General features: G+C 45.1%; 1 protein-coding gene across 1 annotated transcript in view; it reads left to right on the top strand.

The window, feature by feature from the left end:
- Positions 1-8,857: 8,857 nt before the first annotated feature.
- The window catches only part of skor2 (SKI family transcriptional corepressor 2), a gene marked incomplete at both ends in the record, with an annotated part of 32,633 nt that continues 19,779 nt past the window's right edge, over positions 8,858-21,711 (top strand). The window contains 5 exons of the mRNA XM_080743734.1: positions 8,858-9,040; positions 10,035-10,400; positions 12,195-12,563; positions 13,198-13,452; positions 14,599-15,000. Of these exons, the coding sequence (XP_080599860.1) occupies positions 8,858-9,040; positions 10,035-10,400; positions 12,195-12,563; positions 13,198-13,452; positions 14,599-15,000 (1,575 nt within the window). The remainder of the gene's footprint in view (positions 9,041-10,034; positions 10,401-12,194; positions 12,564-13,197; positions 13,453-14,598; positions 15,001-21,711) is intronic.

The raw sequence follows: 21,711 nt of genomic DNA, 5'->3' as shown, positions 1-21,711 counted from the left end.
GGTCTTTGATTTTCCGTTGTGGTGATATTCATAAGAGTTTCCATAAAATCCCGAATGTTGATTTAATTTGAACGGATACATTTTGGTTTATTTTATACACTGAGGGTTTTGTAATGTGCGATCAATTATTTCCATAACATTTCCATATAATTATTAGGAGATAACAATTCATTTAATACAATTAACCGGTTTACAAAAGTTTAAAACAAATAAAAAAAACTATAAAACGAAAGAAAAATTAAATAGAAGATAAATAAATAACATTTCAGGTGTGTCTTTAAAATAATTAAGGAATTAAAAAAACTGATTGAAACTGATTTCAACAGGTCAGTTTACAAGTTTGGGGATTTTCTTTATTAATCTTAATGACACATTTACAATCAACAGTACAGGCTAATAACTTATCGTTCTCAACTCGGGTGAAAACCTTGTATGTCTAAAACCGTTTGTCATTTTTTAAATGATTTAAACTATATAGTGAAAACAGCAGATCTACAAGCACACAACGCCTCGCACCGCGAGGCGTTGTGCGCTCTATAGTCTGGTTTCATAAACATTTACACTTATTAAAAAATAAACACGTCAAATCATAATTTAAATGTTCACACAGTCGGCCTACGGACAGTAAAAATAAATACCTTATAATTCCTACACAAAGCGGTAGAAGGGTCAAATCTCCTGAACTATATTTCGTTTTGAAAGTTTTTTCTAATTATTTGATTGATTGATTGATTGATTATTTTATTAGACAAAATTGGAGAGTCAATACAATTGAAATGTAGTACAGTATAAGTACAGTTAAACACCCTGCCTAAAAGGAACATTCCAAATAAGACCTTCTACAGTCTTTTTTTTACATTGGAAGCCCTCGGTATTTAATTCATGGAGAAAATTATGGCTTAAAAAACATTCCAAATAAGACTATTAAAATAAGACTAAAAACTAAAAAACATTCCAAATAAGACCTTCTACAGTCTTTTTTTTACATTGGAAGCCCTCGGTATTTAATTCATGGAGAAAATTATGGCTTAAAAAGGAAGAAAAAATAAATATAGATCGTTATTATTAGGTTATAACGTTTTAACTAAATAACCGAACAAAGCATCGTATAGCGGTGAGCCTGTGTCACTCATATTGTAAAATCCCACTGTTAATCTAACCAAATGGACCCTAATACGCCGGTCCGTTTTTGCTCCAATTGTACACTCTTCCCGCAGAATTAGATCAACATTAAAGGCTTTTAACGTGTACACTGTATTATACCTTTGTCGCCTCTATCTGACACATTATGTGTAAATATGTCCCTTTGGGCCAGCGGTGCATTCTTCTCCTCATCTCCCCAGAGGAGAGCTGCTACGGCACGCATTAGAGCTCAGTGCATTCAAAAAGGAAAAAAGAAGATTGGAGTCTCCACACACACACACACACACACACACACACACACGCACGCGCACGCACGCACGCACGCACGCACACACACGCGCACGCACACACACACACACACACACACACACACACACACACACAATCACAATCACAGTCAATAATGGACTGGTCTGTACATATAGGCAGTGGTTCTCACAAAAGACGGTTTCTAGGGACCCCCAGGGGTCCTTGAAGCAATGCAGGTTCCATGTGTCATGCATGCTTATTATATACAGTCACTGTCTGGCCAAAACCTCTTAACTCCATTTTTGAGGTTTTAGATTTTTTTGGCATAAATCAGAGCTATTGAACACCCTTTAGTTTTGGTTAAAATAATGTTGAACCAATGAAAAGTATACAGTCAAAAGCCCTTCGGTCAAAACCTCCCAACTCCACTTTTCCCGAAAATGAACACTTTGGAGTTTTCGGCCCGACAGCAGAGATAATTTAGTTTTTAATAATTTTGAAAAAAGAACAAACACAAATCTTCTCCATACGGGGGTCCACTCCCTTTATTTCAGATGGAAGTCCGCGGCCCAAAGCATTTCAATATGGGGTTCCTTGACGTGAAAATGTTTGAAAAACACTGCACTGCTGTAAGGAACTGTATAATATTTGATGGGCACTGTAATATATCAACCATATCGGCATATCTGTCGCACTTAGAACTACAGACTCTGCACTCCCTAGCTTCCGCCGTGGACTGAAGACTCACCTCTTCAGACTCCACCTAAACCCATAGCACTACTGTAACACTCCCCTTCCCTCGATGAGCATACATGAAGCTAGATAGCATTTATTTTTATTTTTTTAGGTTTTAGACGTTTCTTTTACTAATTAGGTGCGTGGTCTACCTATGTTATTGTTTTTAGATTGATATTCCTATGCATTTGTCATATTGTTATATTGTTGTTAATGTACTGACATATTATCTTGCTTATGATGTTTTACCTGCTTATTGTAAGTCTCTTTGGATTAAAAGCGTCTGCTAAATGCCTAAACTGTAAACTGTATATCGGCAGTGTGACACAGTTAACCCATTTAGGCCTGACTCAAGTTTTCAGAATAAAGTCAAATATTATTCAAGAATTATAAAGAGCAAATATGTTGCCACATACTGTACATGTACTGTACTACACTAAAATGTGTTCCCGGCCTGAATGGATTTGAATACACTTAAACCCTGTAGACTTGAGTTGCAGCCGTGCTCCGTCCACTTTTTCTATGTCCGCACCAAACCTCTTCAACAAAAGTAGCAGATCTACAAGCTCAAAACGCGTCACCTCGCACCGCGTTTTGAACTTGTAGATTGGCTACTTTTGGCAGTGGTTAGTACAGCGCTCTGTACTGAACGATATACATGTTCAGTTGTGACTTAGTGGCCTGCATAGGGACGGAATTCATGCCATTAATTTAACTGCAGGGCGATACAGTCAGGAGTGTCCCACCAAATTCTGGGCCCTGGGTACAAGGATTCACTCACGTTTTGTGCTTTAACTATTGAAAAATAGCAGACCTGCTATTTTTTTTTAATCGTGAAAAAAGTCTTCAAATCCTATTTCAAATCCTTCTAAGGTTTTTTGAAAAACCTATGTTTCTATGTCAGTGGTGCTCAAACCTTTTCATGTGAAGGACCCTCAAAATGATATGTATTTGGCCACGGACCCCCATCTCAAAATACTTAGTTCCAGGGATCCCGCAGAAGCAAAATTTGAGTTAGAAATGTTCGCTTAAAAAACACATTATTTTCAAAGACTTGCACACATGTGCCGTGCTGTGAGCTTGTATATCTGCTATTTTTCAATAGCTAAAGTATAAAACAATCCCAGGCCCCTCCACCTTGGGCCCTAGTAACTCAGTCCCACTTCCCTCCCCAGCCCTTGTGACGCCCATGGATACAGTTATGGGAACTCAATTCTTACAGTGTTCTGTAGGGTATGCCGTAACTGTATCAGCAGTGTGATATGGTTCAGTGGTTCTCAAAGTGGGGTCCGGGCTTGAGTCCCTGGCAAAATGATTTAATATAGCCTCAAAATCAGTTTGACCACCCGACCCCTACTGTATATGTACATCAGCCATTTGAACATAGCCAACCTACAAGCTCACAAGAAATCTTTGTATGGCGGTCCCTGCACAGAATATCTCCAGATGGGGGTCAGTGAGCAAATGTACATTACTTTGGGGGTCCTTGACATGAAAAGGGTTGAGAACCACTGACATACAGTAATAATGAATACATTTTAATACACTGATCCACCTGTTTCCACAAGACTTTACTGTAGCATTATCTGCGGGACACTTCCGGTTAACAGCAGACATACAAGCTCACGCCGGAAATGCCGCTCGCCTTCTGCGCACTGCACGATGGGATGTTGGAAAGTTGTGGATAGGGAATTGTTTAACTGCAGCAGGCTTACTGTTGGAGGGGGTAGTTATCACTGTTAATTCTTTCAGCAAATTTTTATTTAGTCTTTTGAATAACACACCATTTAGTCTTAGTCCTGTCTTAGTCTTCTGAAATTGTTTTAGTCTAGTCTAGTCTTAGTCAACTAAATATCAAAATATTTCGTCTTTTGGGATTAGTCTTTTAGTCTTCGTCTTTTAGGCTAAGTCTTTTAGGCTAAATATTACCACATAACTCTGAACAAGTCATTGACTTCTACTGCTTGTTACTTGGTCAAAATAAACCATAAATAAAAGATGTATTTGGCTTTAATTGCATTGCACAGTTACATACGTGTTAATTTTTTACAGCCATTAGTCTTAGACTAAGACTAATAACACACATAATAACACAAATAATAGTCTTAGTCTGAAATTGTTTTAGTCTTTTAGTCAAAATGAACACTGGTACCATACTATACAGCACAGACATAACACAGTTACACAAGGTGTACTACGACATGTTTTTAGATTGACGCATGCAGTTAGACACAGCCAATGATGTGTTTATATACTTTCACTGCACACACTGCATTTTACTACAGTTGTATTGTGTGGTGGTATTGGGTATAGCTCTGTCTAATGCTGTTTCGATTTGATGCCCAGCTCTAATTGAGCTTCAATTATTGATGCTGAATAAGTTGATACACACACACAGAGGCGTCAACTGGGTATGGCAGAGTATGGCAGCTGCCATACCTTGGCTACGGGAAAAAGGGGGGAAAAAGTACTTCTTAAAATAAATTCCTCGTGCCTGCTGCTAAGGTATGGCAACATGACTGGTGTCTTGCACGCGTGCCCAGACACCAGTCATGTTGCCATACCTTGGTTTTTGCTGAACTGACGCCACTGGATACACGCCATCCCCACTGGTCCTGATTTGAAATCTGGCAGCTCAGTGAACATTTGGTGAAAATAGCAGATCTACAAGCTCACAACGTGGCTTGTAGATCTGTAAAATGTCCAAAGGTTTGGCAGCGATGATATATAATATTTATGGTTTTATTAACATTACGTGTAATGGCTGGTTATATGACATACAGTATATATGGCCAAAACCTCTTAACTCCATTTTTGAGGTTTTAGATTTTTTTGGCATAAATCAGGGCTATTGAACACCCTTTACATCTGAGTGTTGGTTAAAATAATATTGAACCAACAATGGAAAGTAGTAAAAAGTGCTTGGGACAAAAACCTCCTAACTCCACACTTTCTGACAAACCGGCTAACTCCACCCGATTGGCCCTACTCTTTTTTTTCATAAATATGTGCTATAGAACAACCTTTACGCTTGTGTGTTGGTTAAAATAATATTGAACCAATGAAAAGTAGTAAAAAGCCCTTCGGTCAAAACCTCCTAACTCCACTTGAGCTCATTTTACAGAAAATGAACATTTTGGAGTTAGGAGGTTTCGGCCCGACAGCAGAGATATACAGGATTATGATTGTAGAGAGGTTTCATATGATATGATGTGATCTACAGTATATGAAATATATACCTGAATATTGTAACCAATATGTCTTTAATTTCATCCTTGTACCCTTTACAATTGGTTTATTGCGATTTTACTAGGAAAAACTGAGACAGAGACATGTATAGGAGGAGACAGAGACGTGCAAAGAATATTAGAGAGGCAGGGGCTGACATTTCTAAAAGGGCCTTTTGGTGAAGACATTGAAAATAGCAGACCTCCAAGCTCACAACGCGTCGCAGCGCGACGCGTTGTGAGCTTGGAGGTCGGCTATTTTCACTACTTGCATTTATGGTCTGGAGAGGGCACCTTTTATAGAGACGATAAAAGGGCAGGGGCTCAAGCCCCCTTTGATGTCTATGTGTGCACGTGCCTGGGAGGGGACAGAGTGCAGGAAAGCTGAGAGGTTGATGTTAACCTCGCCCACCAGGCTTTCTGAGAGAAAGCCTGGTGTTCGTTCACAACAGGCCGTTTGGTTTCCGCCTAAAGCGCGGAAACCACTAGAAGAAGCGGCGTCGCTTTGATTTGGTTCCCTCCGTTTGTTTCCCCAATCCCTATTAAAATGCTTGAGTAGCCTAGTGTAGTCTTGCCAGTCGCTAACAGTTGGACTAAAAGATGCATACACCAAACACATTTTTCAAAAGCAAAACTACTCCGCATCAAGGAGTTTATTAGGTAGGCCCTAAAAGTATGTCCTTGAGCGCAGGGGAATTATTTTGTGTTAAAACTGAATCCGGTTTGATAGTTCCGTCAAATTGTAGTCCTTTGAGTACTACAACATGACGTAAAGTGGTTTCCTCCCCCGACCGGATCAAACCTCGAAAAGTGAAGTGATCCCAGACTAGGTTGATGTTGTAGGAAAGACAGACAGTACAGCTGAGATTGAGACAGCATAGGTGAGGGCTGAAAGGGAGACAGTATAGGAGAGACAAACAGTGGGAAAGCTGAGAGGGAGACGGAGTAGGAAAATCAGCTCAGACAGAAAAGACTTTAACTATTCAAAAACAGCAGATCTACAAGCTCACAGCGCGGCAGTCGTTGCCGCGCTGTGAGCTTAGATCTGTATTTTTGAAAAATCGTGATCTTTTTAAAGGCAACATTTGTCGCACAGATATTTGCTTCGGGGCAGTCCCTGGAAAACATTTTCACAATTTTTCAAAAATAGCAGATACAAGCTCACAGATCTGAGCTTGTAGATCTGCTATATTTTAATAGTTAAATCATAAAATAATGGTTCAAGTAATAATGTATTCCAGGTTTTAGAGAAACTGAAAAAGGAGGAAGGGAAAAAAAGCAGTCGTAGGCTAGTGCAGGGACGTGCTGGCCATTGGGAAAAGCGGGACAACTCCCGAACGGCCGGTTCATTCCCTGCCGGTCCAGGCCGGCCATTAGGAAAATAATTAAAATAAAATGTCTGCCTTCGTTCCATTTTGGGGGCTGGGCGGCCAACAAAGAAAAGCCCTGCTTCATCATACAAGGCCGTCGCACAAAAGTAGTGAAAACAGCAGATCTACAAGCACACAACGCCTCGCGGTGCGAGGCGTTGTGTGCTTGTAGATCGGCTGTTTTCACTAGTTTAAATCATTTTTAAAATGATAAATACAAAACAAACAGTTTTGGACATACAAGGTTTCCACCCGACAACGACGAAAATATAACTCATGTAATTGGCCCACTGGCTTGTCACTTGTCATGATCTGAAATGGCAAATCTTTGAGTAGTAGCAGCACTATAGCACGCAATGAGGGTCTCTCCAACTTTTTTTCCCGGGCTGAATCAAGGGCCCAGCACGTCCCTGGGCTAGTGGCAGAAAATGACTGCGTAGTGACGTGGCTGACAGCCAGCAGTAGGGATGGGACGATAAGAACATTTCATATCACGATTATTGTGACCAAAAAAATCGTGATTTACGATATTATCGCGATAATCAAAATATCCTCAACATCCATTATCCTGGGGCGGAACAGTTACCAAAAAATAGCAGATCTACAAGCTCACAACGCGTTGTGAGTTTGTAGATCGGCTATTTTTTGGTAGAGAGTGAAAAAAAGACTGTATCCAGTACGTATATTATAGGTACATTTTCACAATAGAGGGTTTAAGTGGTACCGGATAGGATATGCAGCTTGGCAAATAAAAGTTGAATTAATCCCAGTGCATGACAGAGGACGATTTCACGATAAGTTAAATCTCCACGATACCATTATCGTGAGCAGGGACGTGCTGGCCATTGGGAAAAGCGGGACAACTCCCGAACGGCCGGTTCATTCCCGGCCGGTCCAGGCCGGCCATTAGGAAAAAATTAAAAACAAAATGTCGGCCTTCATTCCATTTTGGAGGCTGGGCGGCCAACAAAGTAAATCGTCACTGTCGGGCAGAAACCTCGTATCTCCAACTTTCAAATGTATACATTTTTTTGCAAAGCAAAGCCCTGCTTCATCATACAAGGCCATTGCACAAAAGTAGTGAAAACAGCCGATCTACAAGCACACAACGCCTCGCGGTGCGAGGCGTTTTGTGCTTGTAGATTGTCTGTTTTCACTAGTTTAAATCATTTTAAAAATGATAAATACAAAACAAACTGTTTTGGACATACAAGGTTTCCTCCCGACAACAACGAAATATAACTCATGTACAGTAATTGGCCCACTGGCTTGTCACTTGTCATGATCTGAAACGGGAGAGATCTCTCTCTATAGCGTGCAATGAGGGCCTCTCCAACTATTTTTCCCGGGCTGAATCAGGGGCCCAGCACGTCCCTGATCGTGAGTGTTTGTTATCGCGACAAACGATAATATCGCTTATCGTCCCATCCCTAGTACGCAGCGCACATTGTGTTTTCAGTCTCACTCTCTCTCCACACAATGTGAATGTTGTGTCTTTTCTGCATTTATTAATTGTCAATAAATAAGACCATGGGGATGAGATGAACAAATGATCGCAGAGCATTTGTTGTTGTCCTCCTTAGTAGTTTTATTTTTTATTTTTATTGATTACTCACATCACGGAGACTTGAGTTCAATGTATTTATCGCATTCGCAATGATTCAGGATGGGGACCCAAATGCATTTGGGTCCCCATCCTGAATCAATGGGGGAAAATGTATTGCAATCAAATTATTGGCTTAGGAATTCGACAAAAAGAAGAAAAAAAAAATATATTATTGAACTCAAGTCTCCATGGCATGAGTAATCAATAGGAACATTTTGGGGGTGAACTACTCCTTTAAGCCGAGGCTCGGTCCTAGGTGATAGTCTATGTAGGCTATATTATAATACAATTCATCAGAATTATCTTCTTCCAATCCTCCTTACTTTCTTGTCTTTCCATCTCTTTCCATCAGGTCGTTTCCCAGTTCCCCCCCTCCCACCCTCCATTCGTGGTATATGGAAAAAACCCTCCTTCCCAACAACAACAACGTCATCATGACCACCGCGGCGGGTGGCGGCGGCCCCTACCAGCAGGACTCGCCCCTGACTCCTCCCCCCAGAGCCCCCCACCCCGCCCCCTCCTCCCAGATGAAGACCAACCAGGTGGGCCAGGTGGTGCTGTACGGCGTGCCCATCGTGTCGCTGGTCATCGACGGCCTGGAGCGGCTCTGCCTGGCGCAGATCTCCAACACGCTGCTCAAGAACTACAGCTACAACGAGATCCACAACCGCCGCGTGGCGCTGGGCATCACCTGCGTCCAGTGCACACCGGTGGGTAGCGGAAATGTAACCTCGCATCACTAGGCTTTCCGCTGGGGGAAAGCCTGGTCTTCGTTTACTAAACGGGCCGTTTGAACCGGTCTAGACCGGATGGGCTCCTACGTCATTTTGTATTCAAAACGGACTACACTTTGGCAGGAAACACCAAATCGGAAACAGTTTCAACCCAGTAGCGCATGCGCAAGTAGTTAGCGCATGCGCAAGTACGGGTTAAAACTGTTTCCGATTTGGTGTTTCCTGACAAACTGTAGTCCGTTTTGAATACAAAATGACGTAGGAGCCCATCCGCTCCCGACCGGATCAAAAGCCCGAAATTGGAAGCCGTCCCAGGCTAGCGGAAATGTATACGACTGTCAATGTGTGGTATTGTGTATTTCCCATACTTACTGTGTGTTCTATTACAGGGGTCTTCAACAGGGGGTCCTCCAAATCTTTGTGTGATAGAAGCTTTTTTCTCCTTTTTTATACAGTATTAACCACTTGAATCCTAGCGTCCATATTCTGAGGACTTTAGCCATAAAATAGCAGATCTACGAGTTCTTGTAGATCGGCTATTTCGGCAAGATGTTTGGCGTAGAGGGGAAAAGGAACAGAATAAGTACAGAGTGAAATGTCAAGTTTATTAAGTATTGACGGTTCAAGTGGTTAAATATCTGAAAACACAAATTGACATGAATCCAAATTACAATGATGATTGTGCTGTTAAATAATGAAACTATATGGAATCTGGGGGTCCCTGCTTCATCTCTTTCTCAACTAAACGTTGAAGACCCCTGGTCTAGAGGGACACTAGCATGCGTGTCGCCTCGAGAGCTCTCATTCTGTTGTTAAATTTAAACATATTATATTCATATTCACTCTACCTTGTGAAAATTCAATTTGATACTATAGTAAGGTTTTAAATAAACATATTGTATTCATATTCACTCTACCTTGTGAAAATTCAATGTTATACCATAGTAAGGTTTAAATTAATCTATTACAGGTTCAGCTGGAGATCCTGCGGCGGGCGGGCGCCATGCCCATCTCGTCGCGCCGCTGCGGCATGATCACCAAGCGCGAGGCCGAGCGCCTCTGCAAGTCCTTCCTCGGCGAGAACAACCCGCCCAAGCTGCCCGACAACTTCGCCTTCGACGTGTCGCACGAGTGCGCGTGGGGCTGCCGCGGCAACTTCATCCCGGCGCGCTACAACAGCTCGCGGGCCAAGTGCATCAAGTGCTCGTACTGCAACATGTACTTCTCGCCGAACAAGTTCATCTTCCACTCACACCGCACGCCGGAGGCCAAGTACACCCAGCCGGATGCCGCCAACTTCAACTCCTGGCGCCGGCACCTGAAGCTCTCCGAGAAGGTTGGTTTATAGTCCAGTAATTTTAGGCCAAAATTAGGCTAAACCTAAAACAAATTGCAATAGTAGCAAACTCAACTGATTTTGTATCCTCAATATGTCCTTAGTGAGGGAAAAAAAGTCCCAAGGAATCCCATCAGGGCAAAGTTTTGAAAACGACCTACCTACCTTACTATACACTACACTATAAAGGAAAAATGACTCCCAAAAAATCTGCTTTAAGTGGGATGTGAGGGGTCAAACTAGGGGTTTTTAATTATTCTGAATCCATTGCAAGCATTTGTTTTGCATGAAAAACATTCCTTGGGCAAGAAATGGCCCCTCAAAACGATGGTTTAGTGATTTTTACAGTCTTTTGGGGTCCGTTTGTAGCCCAAGGAATGTTTTTCATGCAAAACAAATGTTTGCAATGGATTCAGAATAATTAAAAACCCCTAGTTTGACCCCTCACATCCCACTTAAAGGAGATTTTTTGGGAGTCATATTTTCCTTTATAGTGTAGTCAGTGTATAGTAAATGAAGGTAGGTAGGTCGTTTTCAAAACTTTGCCCTGATGGGATTCCTTGGGACTTTTTTTCCCTCACTAAGGACATAATGAGGATACAGAATCAGTTGAGTTTGCTACTATTGCAATTTGTTTTAGGTTTTTTCATATAACGACTGGACTATTAGGCCTAGGCCAGACGGAGCTGGATATTTCATATATCCCGGTTTTTCAGATATCCACATAGAAAAATATCTAGGTCCACATGACAAAGATATCGAGGTCTAAAATAATCTGAGTCCCCAGGCCTCCACTAGGGGGACAAGCACACACACAGTAGAATGTGAATGAAAACCCATAAACCTCAACAATAGCAAATCAAAGAATGCCTATCCTACATATTCATGGTTAAAGGCAGTGGTGTAAAGTAACTAAGTACATTTACTTAAGTACTGTACTTAAGTACAATCTTGAGGTATTTGTACTTTACTTGAGTATTTCCAAGTTCCAATACTTTTACTTCTACTCCACAACATCTCGGATCCAAATATTGTACTTTTACTCCACTACAATTATTTGAAAACTGTAGTTACCAGTTACTTTGCAGACATAAATTATAATATTATAAAACATACATAAACCACTTTAGCCCTATTTTATACCTAGGCTATTTGAAAATAGCCGATCTACAAGCTCACAACGTATCGCATTGCGATGTGTTGTGAGCTTGTAGATCTGCTATTTTCAAACATTTTGTACTTTTACTTTTGGTACTTTGAGTACATTTTCATGCCAATACTTTCATACTTTTACAGTACATTTTGAACTCTGGACTTTTACTTGTAATGGAGTATTGATACTTCTACTTAAAGGAGTAGTTCACCACTTTTCAACCTGTCTTCATATAATAGGTCCTCACTAATGTTCATGATAAAATATCACAATTTTTTTCTACCTCGTCCAAGTCTCCTAGGAGAGCTTGTGACATCATCATTTTCCCAAAAAAAGAATTAATCAATATTTTTGAAAAAAATATTTAGATTTTTATTATGAGAACAATGGCTTCCACTTTAAAATTGCAACTTTTCAGGAATAGAAAGCCTGCAGTTTCTATAAACTGGATTGGCAATCGATGATGTCACAAGACGATGGGTTTCTGACCTGCCCACAGCCACCCTCTGAGGAAAAAAAAAAAGGAAAAAAAGAAAAAGCTATTTTTGAGTGAGGACCAATTATATGAACATAGTTTGAAAAGTGGTGGAGTACCCCTTTAAGTACAAAATGTAAGTACTTTTTCCACCTCTGGTTTAAAGGTGCCCCCGGATCACCTGGTGTTCGCGTGGGAGGACGTGAAGGCGATGTTCAACGGCGGCAGTCGGAAGAGGGCGCTCCCCTCCCACTGCATGGGGCCCGTCAGGACCCTCCCCGGCTCCGTGATGCCTCACACGATGGGGGGCCCGGACCTGGGCGCTCAGAAGAGAGGCCGCTTCGAAGAGGACGAGGATCTGGACGGCCCCGGTGGAGGCCTGTCTCCCCACAAGACGCCGCGCAGCTACCCCGTCATCCCCGTGCCCAGCAAGGGCTTCGGCATGCTGCAGAAGTTCCCTCCCGCCTCCCTGTTCCCCTCGCCGTACTCCTTCCCGGCGTTCGGCCTCTGCCAGCAGAAGAAGGACGACAACGAGGTAAATGCTATAACAAAAATGTAAAACAAAAATGTAGGAAAAATGTACCATAATTGCTGGACTATAAGCCGCACCTGACTATAAGCCGCGGGTGTCCTTCCTGCTTCCCGCTAGAGCGCCCCTGGTGGCCGTTAGCTGTAAAAAATCTATATATAAATCCTTGTTAAAGACCATTGTAAAACTAACTAACTGTCCATTATCTCTATATAATCTGCACCGTTGTATAAGCCGCAGGGTTCAAAACATGGGAAAAAAGCCGGGGCTTATAGTCCGGCAATTACGGGTACTATAGTCATAAAATGTCATTCTATTGCGGTAAGTTATAGCATAAACCCAATTTCCAAACATTACAATTTCTGACTTTTTGGCCAAATGTCAGATCAATGCCAGAGTTTTAAAACGTCATTTTTTGCTGTGTGTTTTTCTGTGAAGTTGAACTAACCTGTTGCACAAAAAGGTTAAGTACAGTAGCAACTACTGGAAAAAATATGCTGTTGGCGCATAGAATATGCCAAACTTTATGCACAAGTCATGTACATTTGAGGATGCTCTTTTCTTTTCTCGTTGCTCTTTTGCCTTTTGCACTCTTTCTGTTCTCATCTTTCTACATCTTATATCCATCTGAATCTTGAAGGTCTCGCCGGGACAAAAGGGAGCCGGGTTGTCGGGCCTGCTGTGGCCCGGCCGCAAGGACACCTTCTACCCTCCGTTCTGCATGTTCTGGCCTCCCCGGGCGGCCGGCGGCATCCCCGTCCCCACGTACCTCCAGCCGCCGCCCGGCGCCCTCTCCTCGCTGGCGGACAACTCCTCGCTCCGCCAGGCCTTCCTGGACCTGTCCGACCCCGGAGAGCCGCCCGGCGCCATGGCCGGGAGCGCGGCCGGAGTAGGGGTACGTGGGCGATATGGTGATTGCGACCGCCAGGTCGCAGTTAGTATCAAAGCCTCCACCAGCTGTCTGTCACACTTTTGCCCTACTCATATCTCCGCCAGCGTTGCCCCGATCCATGCCAAACTTTGCACACCTTGCCTGCCAAACCACAACCTCCACCCCTCATTTGTCACATGGCCCTCCTCTAGCGCCACCATGAGGCCGATTCTTGGACACTGCTCCTACAGATTTGGCCCTAAAATCACACAAAGCGGTACACAGTATCTCTACAGTCATGTCATCAAAATGCATCTGTCCCATCTAGCGCCACCATCTGGCCGATTTTTTTTAAACATATTTTTGGACACTGCTCCTACAGATTTTGCCCTAAAATCCCGCAAAGCGGTACACAGTATCTCTAAAGTCATGTCATCAACATGGATCTGTCCGATTTCCCATACTCCCTCCTGATTGGCTACCATTGCCTTCTAAAGTTTCTGACCGTCGCTTATCTCCCGATTTAGGGAGTCTTACTGGTAAATATCGTTGAGACGATGCAATGTCTCCACGATATGCCTTTTCAGAGATATCGTATATGTATTGTGATACAATGAGGGAGCCTTATAAAAAATCAGATTGAATTGTTAATACAGAGATTCATTGTAGAATTAATTTAAACCTTCATTTTGGTCTAAAACAGTAGTTCACAAACTTTAAAATGTCAACGTCTCCCCTTAACTCTGACAGTATACAAATGAAACCAAATGGACCCTTACGGGTCCATTTGGTTTCATTTGTATACTGTCAGAGTTACATAATAGTTACTTAACTCTGACAGTATACAAATGAAACCAAATGGACCCTTACGGGTCCATTTGGTTTCATTTGTATACTGTCAGAGTTACATACTTGTAAGGGTCAATTTAGACCTCCCAAAAGGAACCCAGAGAGTCCCTGGACCCCACATTGAGGACCACTGGTCTAAATGGTCTGTTACTCCTTTTTAGTTTTTGTTACCTTGTTGGTGGTTTTTGTTACCTCGTTAAGTAACTTGAAAAATAACCATAACAACCAACATGAAAAAAGAATCGCGCTAGGATCGTGTATCGTGATACAGCTTGGGAAAATATCGTGACATTGTATTTTTCCATATCGCCCCACCCCTAGGCCGGAACAGGGATGGCCGTAACCGGCGGTGGAACAACGACGCCTCGACCGGGGCTCTTCGATCCCGAGTGCCCGGCGGCGACGCCCGAGCTCCGCCCCGCGGTGTCGGAGGGGTGGCTGAAGCTGCTCGACGCCTCCCCGGTCCTCCAGAGCCGGAACAAGCCGAGCTACGGCTCGGCCTTCCGGCCCGTCGTCAAGGACGCCGAGAGCATCGCCAAGCTGCACGGCACCGGGGTCGCGGGGATCGCCGCCGGCCCGGCGGCGGACGAGGAGTTCCGGGTGGCGGCGGCGGCCCTCGGTCGGTCGGAGCGCCAACGCCGCATGTCGCCCGGCAGCAGCTGCAGCTACGGCAGCGACAGCGGAGGAGAGGGAGAGGGCGCGGCCAGCGAAGAGGAGGGGGAGGTGGGTAATAGAATGATGGCAATGCTACACTGTTCTATAGCCATGATTGTAATGTAGTCAGGGGTGTGGCACCAAATTCTGGGCCCGGAGTACAAGGATTCACTGCGGGCCCCCCACGAATGTTCTTCATAAGGGGAGGGGGTTTAACCTATTTAGACTGGGGACGCATTATTACGCATTATTTTGTGCTTTAACAATTGAAACATAGCAGATATACAAGCTCACCGCTGCAAGCTTCTAGATCTGCTATTTTTTTAAATCGTGAAATTTTGTCTTCGAATATTTCAAATCCTTTCTATGTCAATGGTGCTCAGACTTTTCCATGTCAAGGATCCCCAAAATGATATGTATTTGGCCACGGACCCCCATCTCAAAACATTTAGTTCCAGGGACCTCGCAGAAGCAAAATTTTAGTAAAAAAATGTGCTTAAAAAATACATATATTCAAAGATTTGTGCACATTCTCACGACTTTAAAAAAATAGCAGATGTACGAGCTCACAGCGCGGCACTTGGTGCCGTGCTGTGAGCTTGTACCGGTATATCTGCTATTTTTCAATAGCTAAAGTATAGGGGCCCTAGTAACTCAGTCTCACTTTGCCTCCCCTTGTGACGCCCCTGATGACAATACTGTCAATACACAGGTTGAGAACCACTGTATTAGAGTAATGTTAACTCCATAGACACATGTGTAACCCTCTCTCTGGGGTCTGCTGATCTGAAGAATCACACCAAGTGTTGTCTCTGTTCACCCATTTATTGACAGAAGCTGATGGGGACAGACAGACAGTGCATGTCAAATATAGGCTGCTGGCACACAACACCTCTGCTCCGTTGCTCATACCAAAACAGGAAGCAGCTTATATAAACACAAATAATTACATTTTCAAATAATTGCAAAATAGGCACACTGTACACAGTTAACAGTACTGTAGTATTTACATTCTCTATATAATATCTTTAATACAAAACGTTTTCATACAGTTAATAAACAGAATACAAAACCCTCCCAACACACACCTGATGGGGACAGACAGACAGTGCATGTCAAATATAGGCTGCTGGCACACAACACCTCTGCTCCTGTACACAAACAAACAACATTCAATGATTACAGACTAACTGCAATCAGCTGCCATAAATACAACTGCTATAAGTCTGCCTGCATCATTCATCTGCTTAAAAGTGTGCACAGATTACAATAATTGCAAGATTGTGACGCTTTATATCATGCAAAAGGAGGAGAGATCAGAACAGCAGCCTACCGTTGCTCATACCAAAACAGGAAGACCAGAGCAACGTCACGTGACCGCATATGACGGCAAACCATGAGTCTATCTTCCACCAGGGGAGGGCGCTGTTGTTCAGACAAGGTTATAGAGAACACAGCACACAATGCAATATCTAGGGCAGCATTACATTGTGTTTAAACAGTGTTAATAGCTGTATTTTGACGAACTTCATTAAATAAAAGCAACATTAAATGACTCCTGTTACACTCTCCCCTCTTGAATTCGGCAAAATACCAAGTACCACAGTAACACAATTCTCTTTTTTTTCTCTTTTCTTTAACACAAAAGTAACAGCGATTTCCAAAAGTATTTCGTCAAGCCATGAAGCTGTTCCTGTAGAACACACAAGGGAGAGTGCTCCCTCCAGTGATGACACAAAATGTGCCTGTATACACATTAATATACTCAAACCCTGTACACCGTTACTCAACACTTCTGATATTCAGACTTCAAAAGAGGTAATGCAAGTTTTCAACATAAGTCTCTGACCCTGTAGATCATTTAAGTGCCCATCGTAACAATGAGCCTACTCACAGGTTTGACAACACGGCCCGCTCTGGTCCGGACGACACGTGTGTTGTCAGTTAAGTGACATGTGGGTGCATGTGAAGCTGCGGAGTGAGCAGTGAAGTGACAAAGTGTAGCCACACTCGAGGCCAGCGAGGGGAAAGAATCCAGTACTGTGCCAGCCCCACTAGGAACAGAGTCCATGCCACTAGAAACTGTTCCACTGCAAGCCACACTGCCAGCCTCCGAACCATCTGTATCCGAAACACAGCTTATCACCACCTCAGGATCTTCATCCACTCCACCTTCGGTAAGTGTCCTGTCAGAATGTACGGGTGGTACATCAGCGGGCGGAGAGTCCTCACCCTCAACAGGAAGCTGCGAGACCCAATGGTGAGTCCTGGAAATCCTGTCTGGGCCCCTCACAGAAGCCACAGAATGGTCAGCGACATCATCACTACCCGGGGTAGGAGTGAGAAATGAGGCAGAAGAGACAATGGAGGCGCTGTCTCCATCATCCTCAGTCACAGGAAGAAAGTTTACACAGAGCAGCAGATTACGATGCACCACCTTGGTGTGACCAGTGACAGAATTACGTATCTGGGCGGTGTGGGTCGCAGGATCACTCTTTACTACTGTGTAAACCACATTTTCCCACCGATCAGCCAACTTCCTACGGCCTCTCTCTCCCTTGTTCGCCACCAGGACCCTGTCCCCAGCTTCGACAGGCACACCCTTTGCGCGTTTGTTGTATATCCTAGCCTGTCGCTTCTGCTCCTCACTGGCGTGCCTCTCGACCAAGACCATGGCCTCCTGGAGGTCCCGTTTCAGAATTTCCACATACTTGGGATAAGACACAACATCCTCATCACGCAGAGCAGACTTGAAGAGCACGTCAACAGGCAGACGAGGCACTCTACCGAACATCAAGTAAAAAGGCGGAAACCCAGTGGTCTCATGGACGGTTGAGTTGTACATAAAGGTCAGCGTATGTAGCATTTGGGGCCAAGACTGCTTCTCACGGGGTGGGAGTGCCCTTATCATGCCACCGAGGGTGCGGTTGAACCGTTCAACTGTCCCATTTCCCATGGGGTGGTAAGGCGTTGTGCGGGACTTCTTAACACCCGAGACCTGAAGCAAGGCAGCTATCAGCTCACTTTCAAAATTCGCACCCTGGTCAGAGTGGATACGCTCAGCAAAACCATAGAAACAAAAGTAGTTATCCCACAGTTTCCTGGCCACCTGTTTAGCAGTTTGATCAGAACAAAGGAAGGCATGAGCAAGCTTAGTAAAATGGTCGGTAACCACCAACACATTGACAGGCCTGTTCTTGGAGTCCTCAGCTGTCCAAAAGTCAATGCAGACCAGTTGCAATGGCGCAGTAGTGGTAATGCTCTCAAGGGGAGCACGGGCGTGTGGTTCAGGTGTCTTACTCACAACACACCTCTCACAACACCTGACATAGTCCCTCACATCCTGTTCCACAGAACTCCAGTAAAACCTCTGCTTGACAAGATGGAGCGTTCGCTCTTGTCCTTGGTGACCAGCATTGTCATGACACCCGCGCAGGGCCTCCTCCCGCAGGGACTGGGGCACCATGTACTGGTGTTTTGTCTTCCTAGTGACCGGGTCTTTACACACCCTGTAAAGGATCCCATCTTCAAACACTAGTTTATCCCACTGTTTCAAGAGCTTCAAAGCACCCAGTGGCTCATTTGGCCTCTCACGTCGTGTGGGGCGACGCCGGCGCTCAACGAAGGAGATGACACGGGACAACTCAGAGTCAGCCTGTTGCGCAGCTCTAAGCTCCTGCTTCGGAATGGAGGGTAGAGCATCCTGGCCCACATCTGTGATACTTTGTACGTGACTCGCCAAGGCAACGGCCCTGACTCTGGCGGCTGTATCCCAATCGTTGTGACCATCAAGGACAGCGGCAACCTCGGCACTCGACATGGAGCAGAAGGTGGGCATGGAGTCGGGGAGAGTGGTTGCCTTCCTGCCTTCCACCCCCTGGCTGTTCTGACGGATGGTAGATAACCTGAAAGCATCCTGAACCTCTCCACCAGACAGCTGCTCAGACTCACGGACCAGACTCTCATACGGCTCACAGAGAAGGCGCTCACCGACGCAGCGACCCGCGAAGGGCTCCCTGCTGAGGGCATCTGCTACTACATTCTTTAATCCAGGCACGTACTTGAGATCAAAGTCATATGATGCAAGCTTGGCCACCCAGCGCTGTTCACAAGCATCCAACCTCGGCTTAGTCAGGATATGAGTAAGTGGGTTGTTATCAGTCCATGCAGTGAACACATGGCCCTTAAGCCAGTGGCTGAACTTTTCACAAACTGCCCATTTGAGAGCCAGAAATTCAAGACGGTGGGCAGGATACATGCTCTGTGACCTGTTCAATGACTTACTGGCAAAAGCAATAGGACGTGCTCTATCTTCCCCAGGAGCTACTTGTGAGAGCACTGCACCTAGGCCATCGGTTGATGCATCCGTTGACAGGATGAAGGGGCGGGAGAAGTCAGGGTGCGCCAGTACAACATTAGCCAGCAGGGCATCTTTCAAGGCCTGCACCGCCTTCTCACATTCAGAGGTCCAGTCCGCTGGAACCAGCTTCCTGTACTGTTCTCTGCGTCTCCCTCGGGTTTCCCCAACCCACTTCCTTTTCTTCTCCTTTGTGCCAGAGGTCAGTTGGAAAAGAGGCTTCGCGATACTGGAACAGTTGGGAATGTAGCGTTGATACCACATCACGAGGCCAAGGAATGACTGTATCTTCTTTGGAGATGGTGTCCGTCCATCCGGAAACATCAGGTCCGCCTTCGTGACATTAGCAATGGCCTCAACTTTGCCGGGGTCCGTAGACACACCTCTGCTGTCAATGACATGACCAAGGAAATGGACAGACCGACGCAGCAAGTGACACTTCTTGGGTGCCAATTTTAGGTTGTGTGCACGCAGTCGCTGGAACACCATCTCGAGACGCTCCAAGGCCACGTCCTCACTGGGAGCGAAGACCATTAAGTCGTCGAGGTAGCAGAGTAGAGAAAGGAAGTTCTGGTCCCCGAAGATGCTCATCATCATCCTCATGAAACTGGCGGGGCTATTGCACAAGCCTTGAGGGAGACGATTATACTCGTACAGACCAGTAGGTGAAGAGAAGGCAGTATACTTTTTGTCATCTTCATGTAGCGGAACATTATAAAAACCAGAAGTAAGGTCCATCGTGCTGAACAGTGCATTTCCCCCCATGGCTGCGAGACAGTCAGCCTGGTGTGGAAGCGGGTAAGCATCCTTGACCGTGCGAGCATTCAGCCAGCGGAAATCAGTGCATATTCTCAGGTCACCATTCTTCTTCCACACGAGGACCAGCGGGGAAGCAAACTCACTTTTTGACTTCCTGATGATTCCTCTCTCCTCCATCTCACTCAATGCAACACGGAGCTTCTGGAAGTGGCCAGGTGGGACTCGTCTGTAGGGTAACCTGAACGGCTTCTCGTCCACCAGGTGGATCCTGTGCACGAAATCAGTTGCTTCCCCACAATCAAGTTTATCCCTGGAGAAGATATCAGCATATTCCAGTGACAACCCACACATCTTGGATTTCCACTGATCAGAAACCTCACAGGAGTCAAGATTCAGGTCACCAAGACCACATCTCCTTAGAGACTCGGTAATGTCAGAAGGTTGAGAAGACTGGCCAGAGCTGACACGTTGACTGTTAGAACGGATACAAGCACTATCCGTTGCGTCCATATCCTCCAGAGCCATACATGGAGATACATCAGCCAACTTGGCGTTCCTCCGTAGGGTGATAGGCCTGTCAGTAGGGTTAATTATCTTCATCGGAACCCAACCGTCACCCCACAAGGGAGTGACAACACGACCAACCAAAATGTTGCGGGGCATAGAGTGGGACTTTGTGGGTTCAACCACAACAGTGCAGCCGGGCAGACCACGGGATGCCGCAGGGAGCTTCCCCCATACAAGGTGCTCATGACCAGGAAGTAGAGTGACGGCCTGGTGCAACTTCACAGTTCCCACAACATCAGGGACCTCCTCTCCCACCCAGCGATGGACACCAGCAAGCATGGCCAGGAATCGAGTACGGTCCTCTCCGTCATCAGGGTATCCCGGTACAGACATCATTTCCCAGTACTTCTCAGAATCCTTAAGCCTCCGTATGAGACACTTGATGACATTAGTGCCTATTATCAGGTCATCAGTCTGCCCAGGGACAATCAACGTGGGCACGCTCATCTTATGTCCATATACCTCAAGCTCCAAATCACACTGACTCTTTGCAAAGGCTTTCATGCCTCCACATCCAACCAAGACAACATCAGTGCTCTGTAGGTCATCACAGGTCAGGGAGCCAGCCTCCACCATAGTGTCAATGGCGGCTTCGCTTATAGAGCACGCCATGGAGCCCGAGTCCAGCAACGCCCTCACGGTTGAATGGCCATTCACAACAACCGGGGTGTAGAACAAACTGTCACTGTACTGCAGACGCTGCGTATTCTGAATAATAACTTTGGTGTGGCCGGGAAAAGCTCCACTCACTGTCTCATACACCGACTGGAGATCTGGGACCTCGTCGAGGGGCTTGTCACTAGCGCCCACACTTCCCCCCTCGAAATGCGGGCGAACTAGTTTCCCTGTTGGGGGGAAGCTGAGGCAGGGGCGGCGGTGGCAGGCTGAGAATCAGGGGACGAGGAAGCAGGGCATTCTTGCCTCATGTGACCTGGCTGGTGACAGGTAAAGCAGAGGCGATTGAATTGGCAATGGGCAATGGTCGAGTGCGAGTGCTCACCACAGATCCCACATGCACCGCGACCTGAGGATGTCCTCCTCTGCTGTGGCTGTGACCCACCACGGCCACGGGGAAGAGAGCTGGGAGGTGAATAGGC

Source organism: Nannobrachium achirus (genome assembly GCF_963921795.1).
Source record: "Nannobrachium achirus genome assembly, chromosome: 15".
In the NCBI taxonomy this organism is placed as follows: Eukaryota; Metazoa; Chordata; class Actinopteri; order Myctophiformes; family Myctophidae; genus Nannobrachium; species Nannobrachium achirus.
This window is presented reverse-complemented; position numbering and strand designations above follow the sequence as displayed.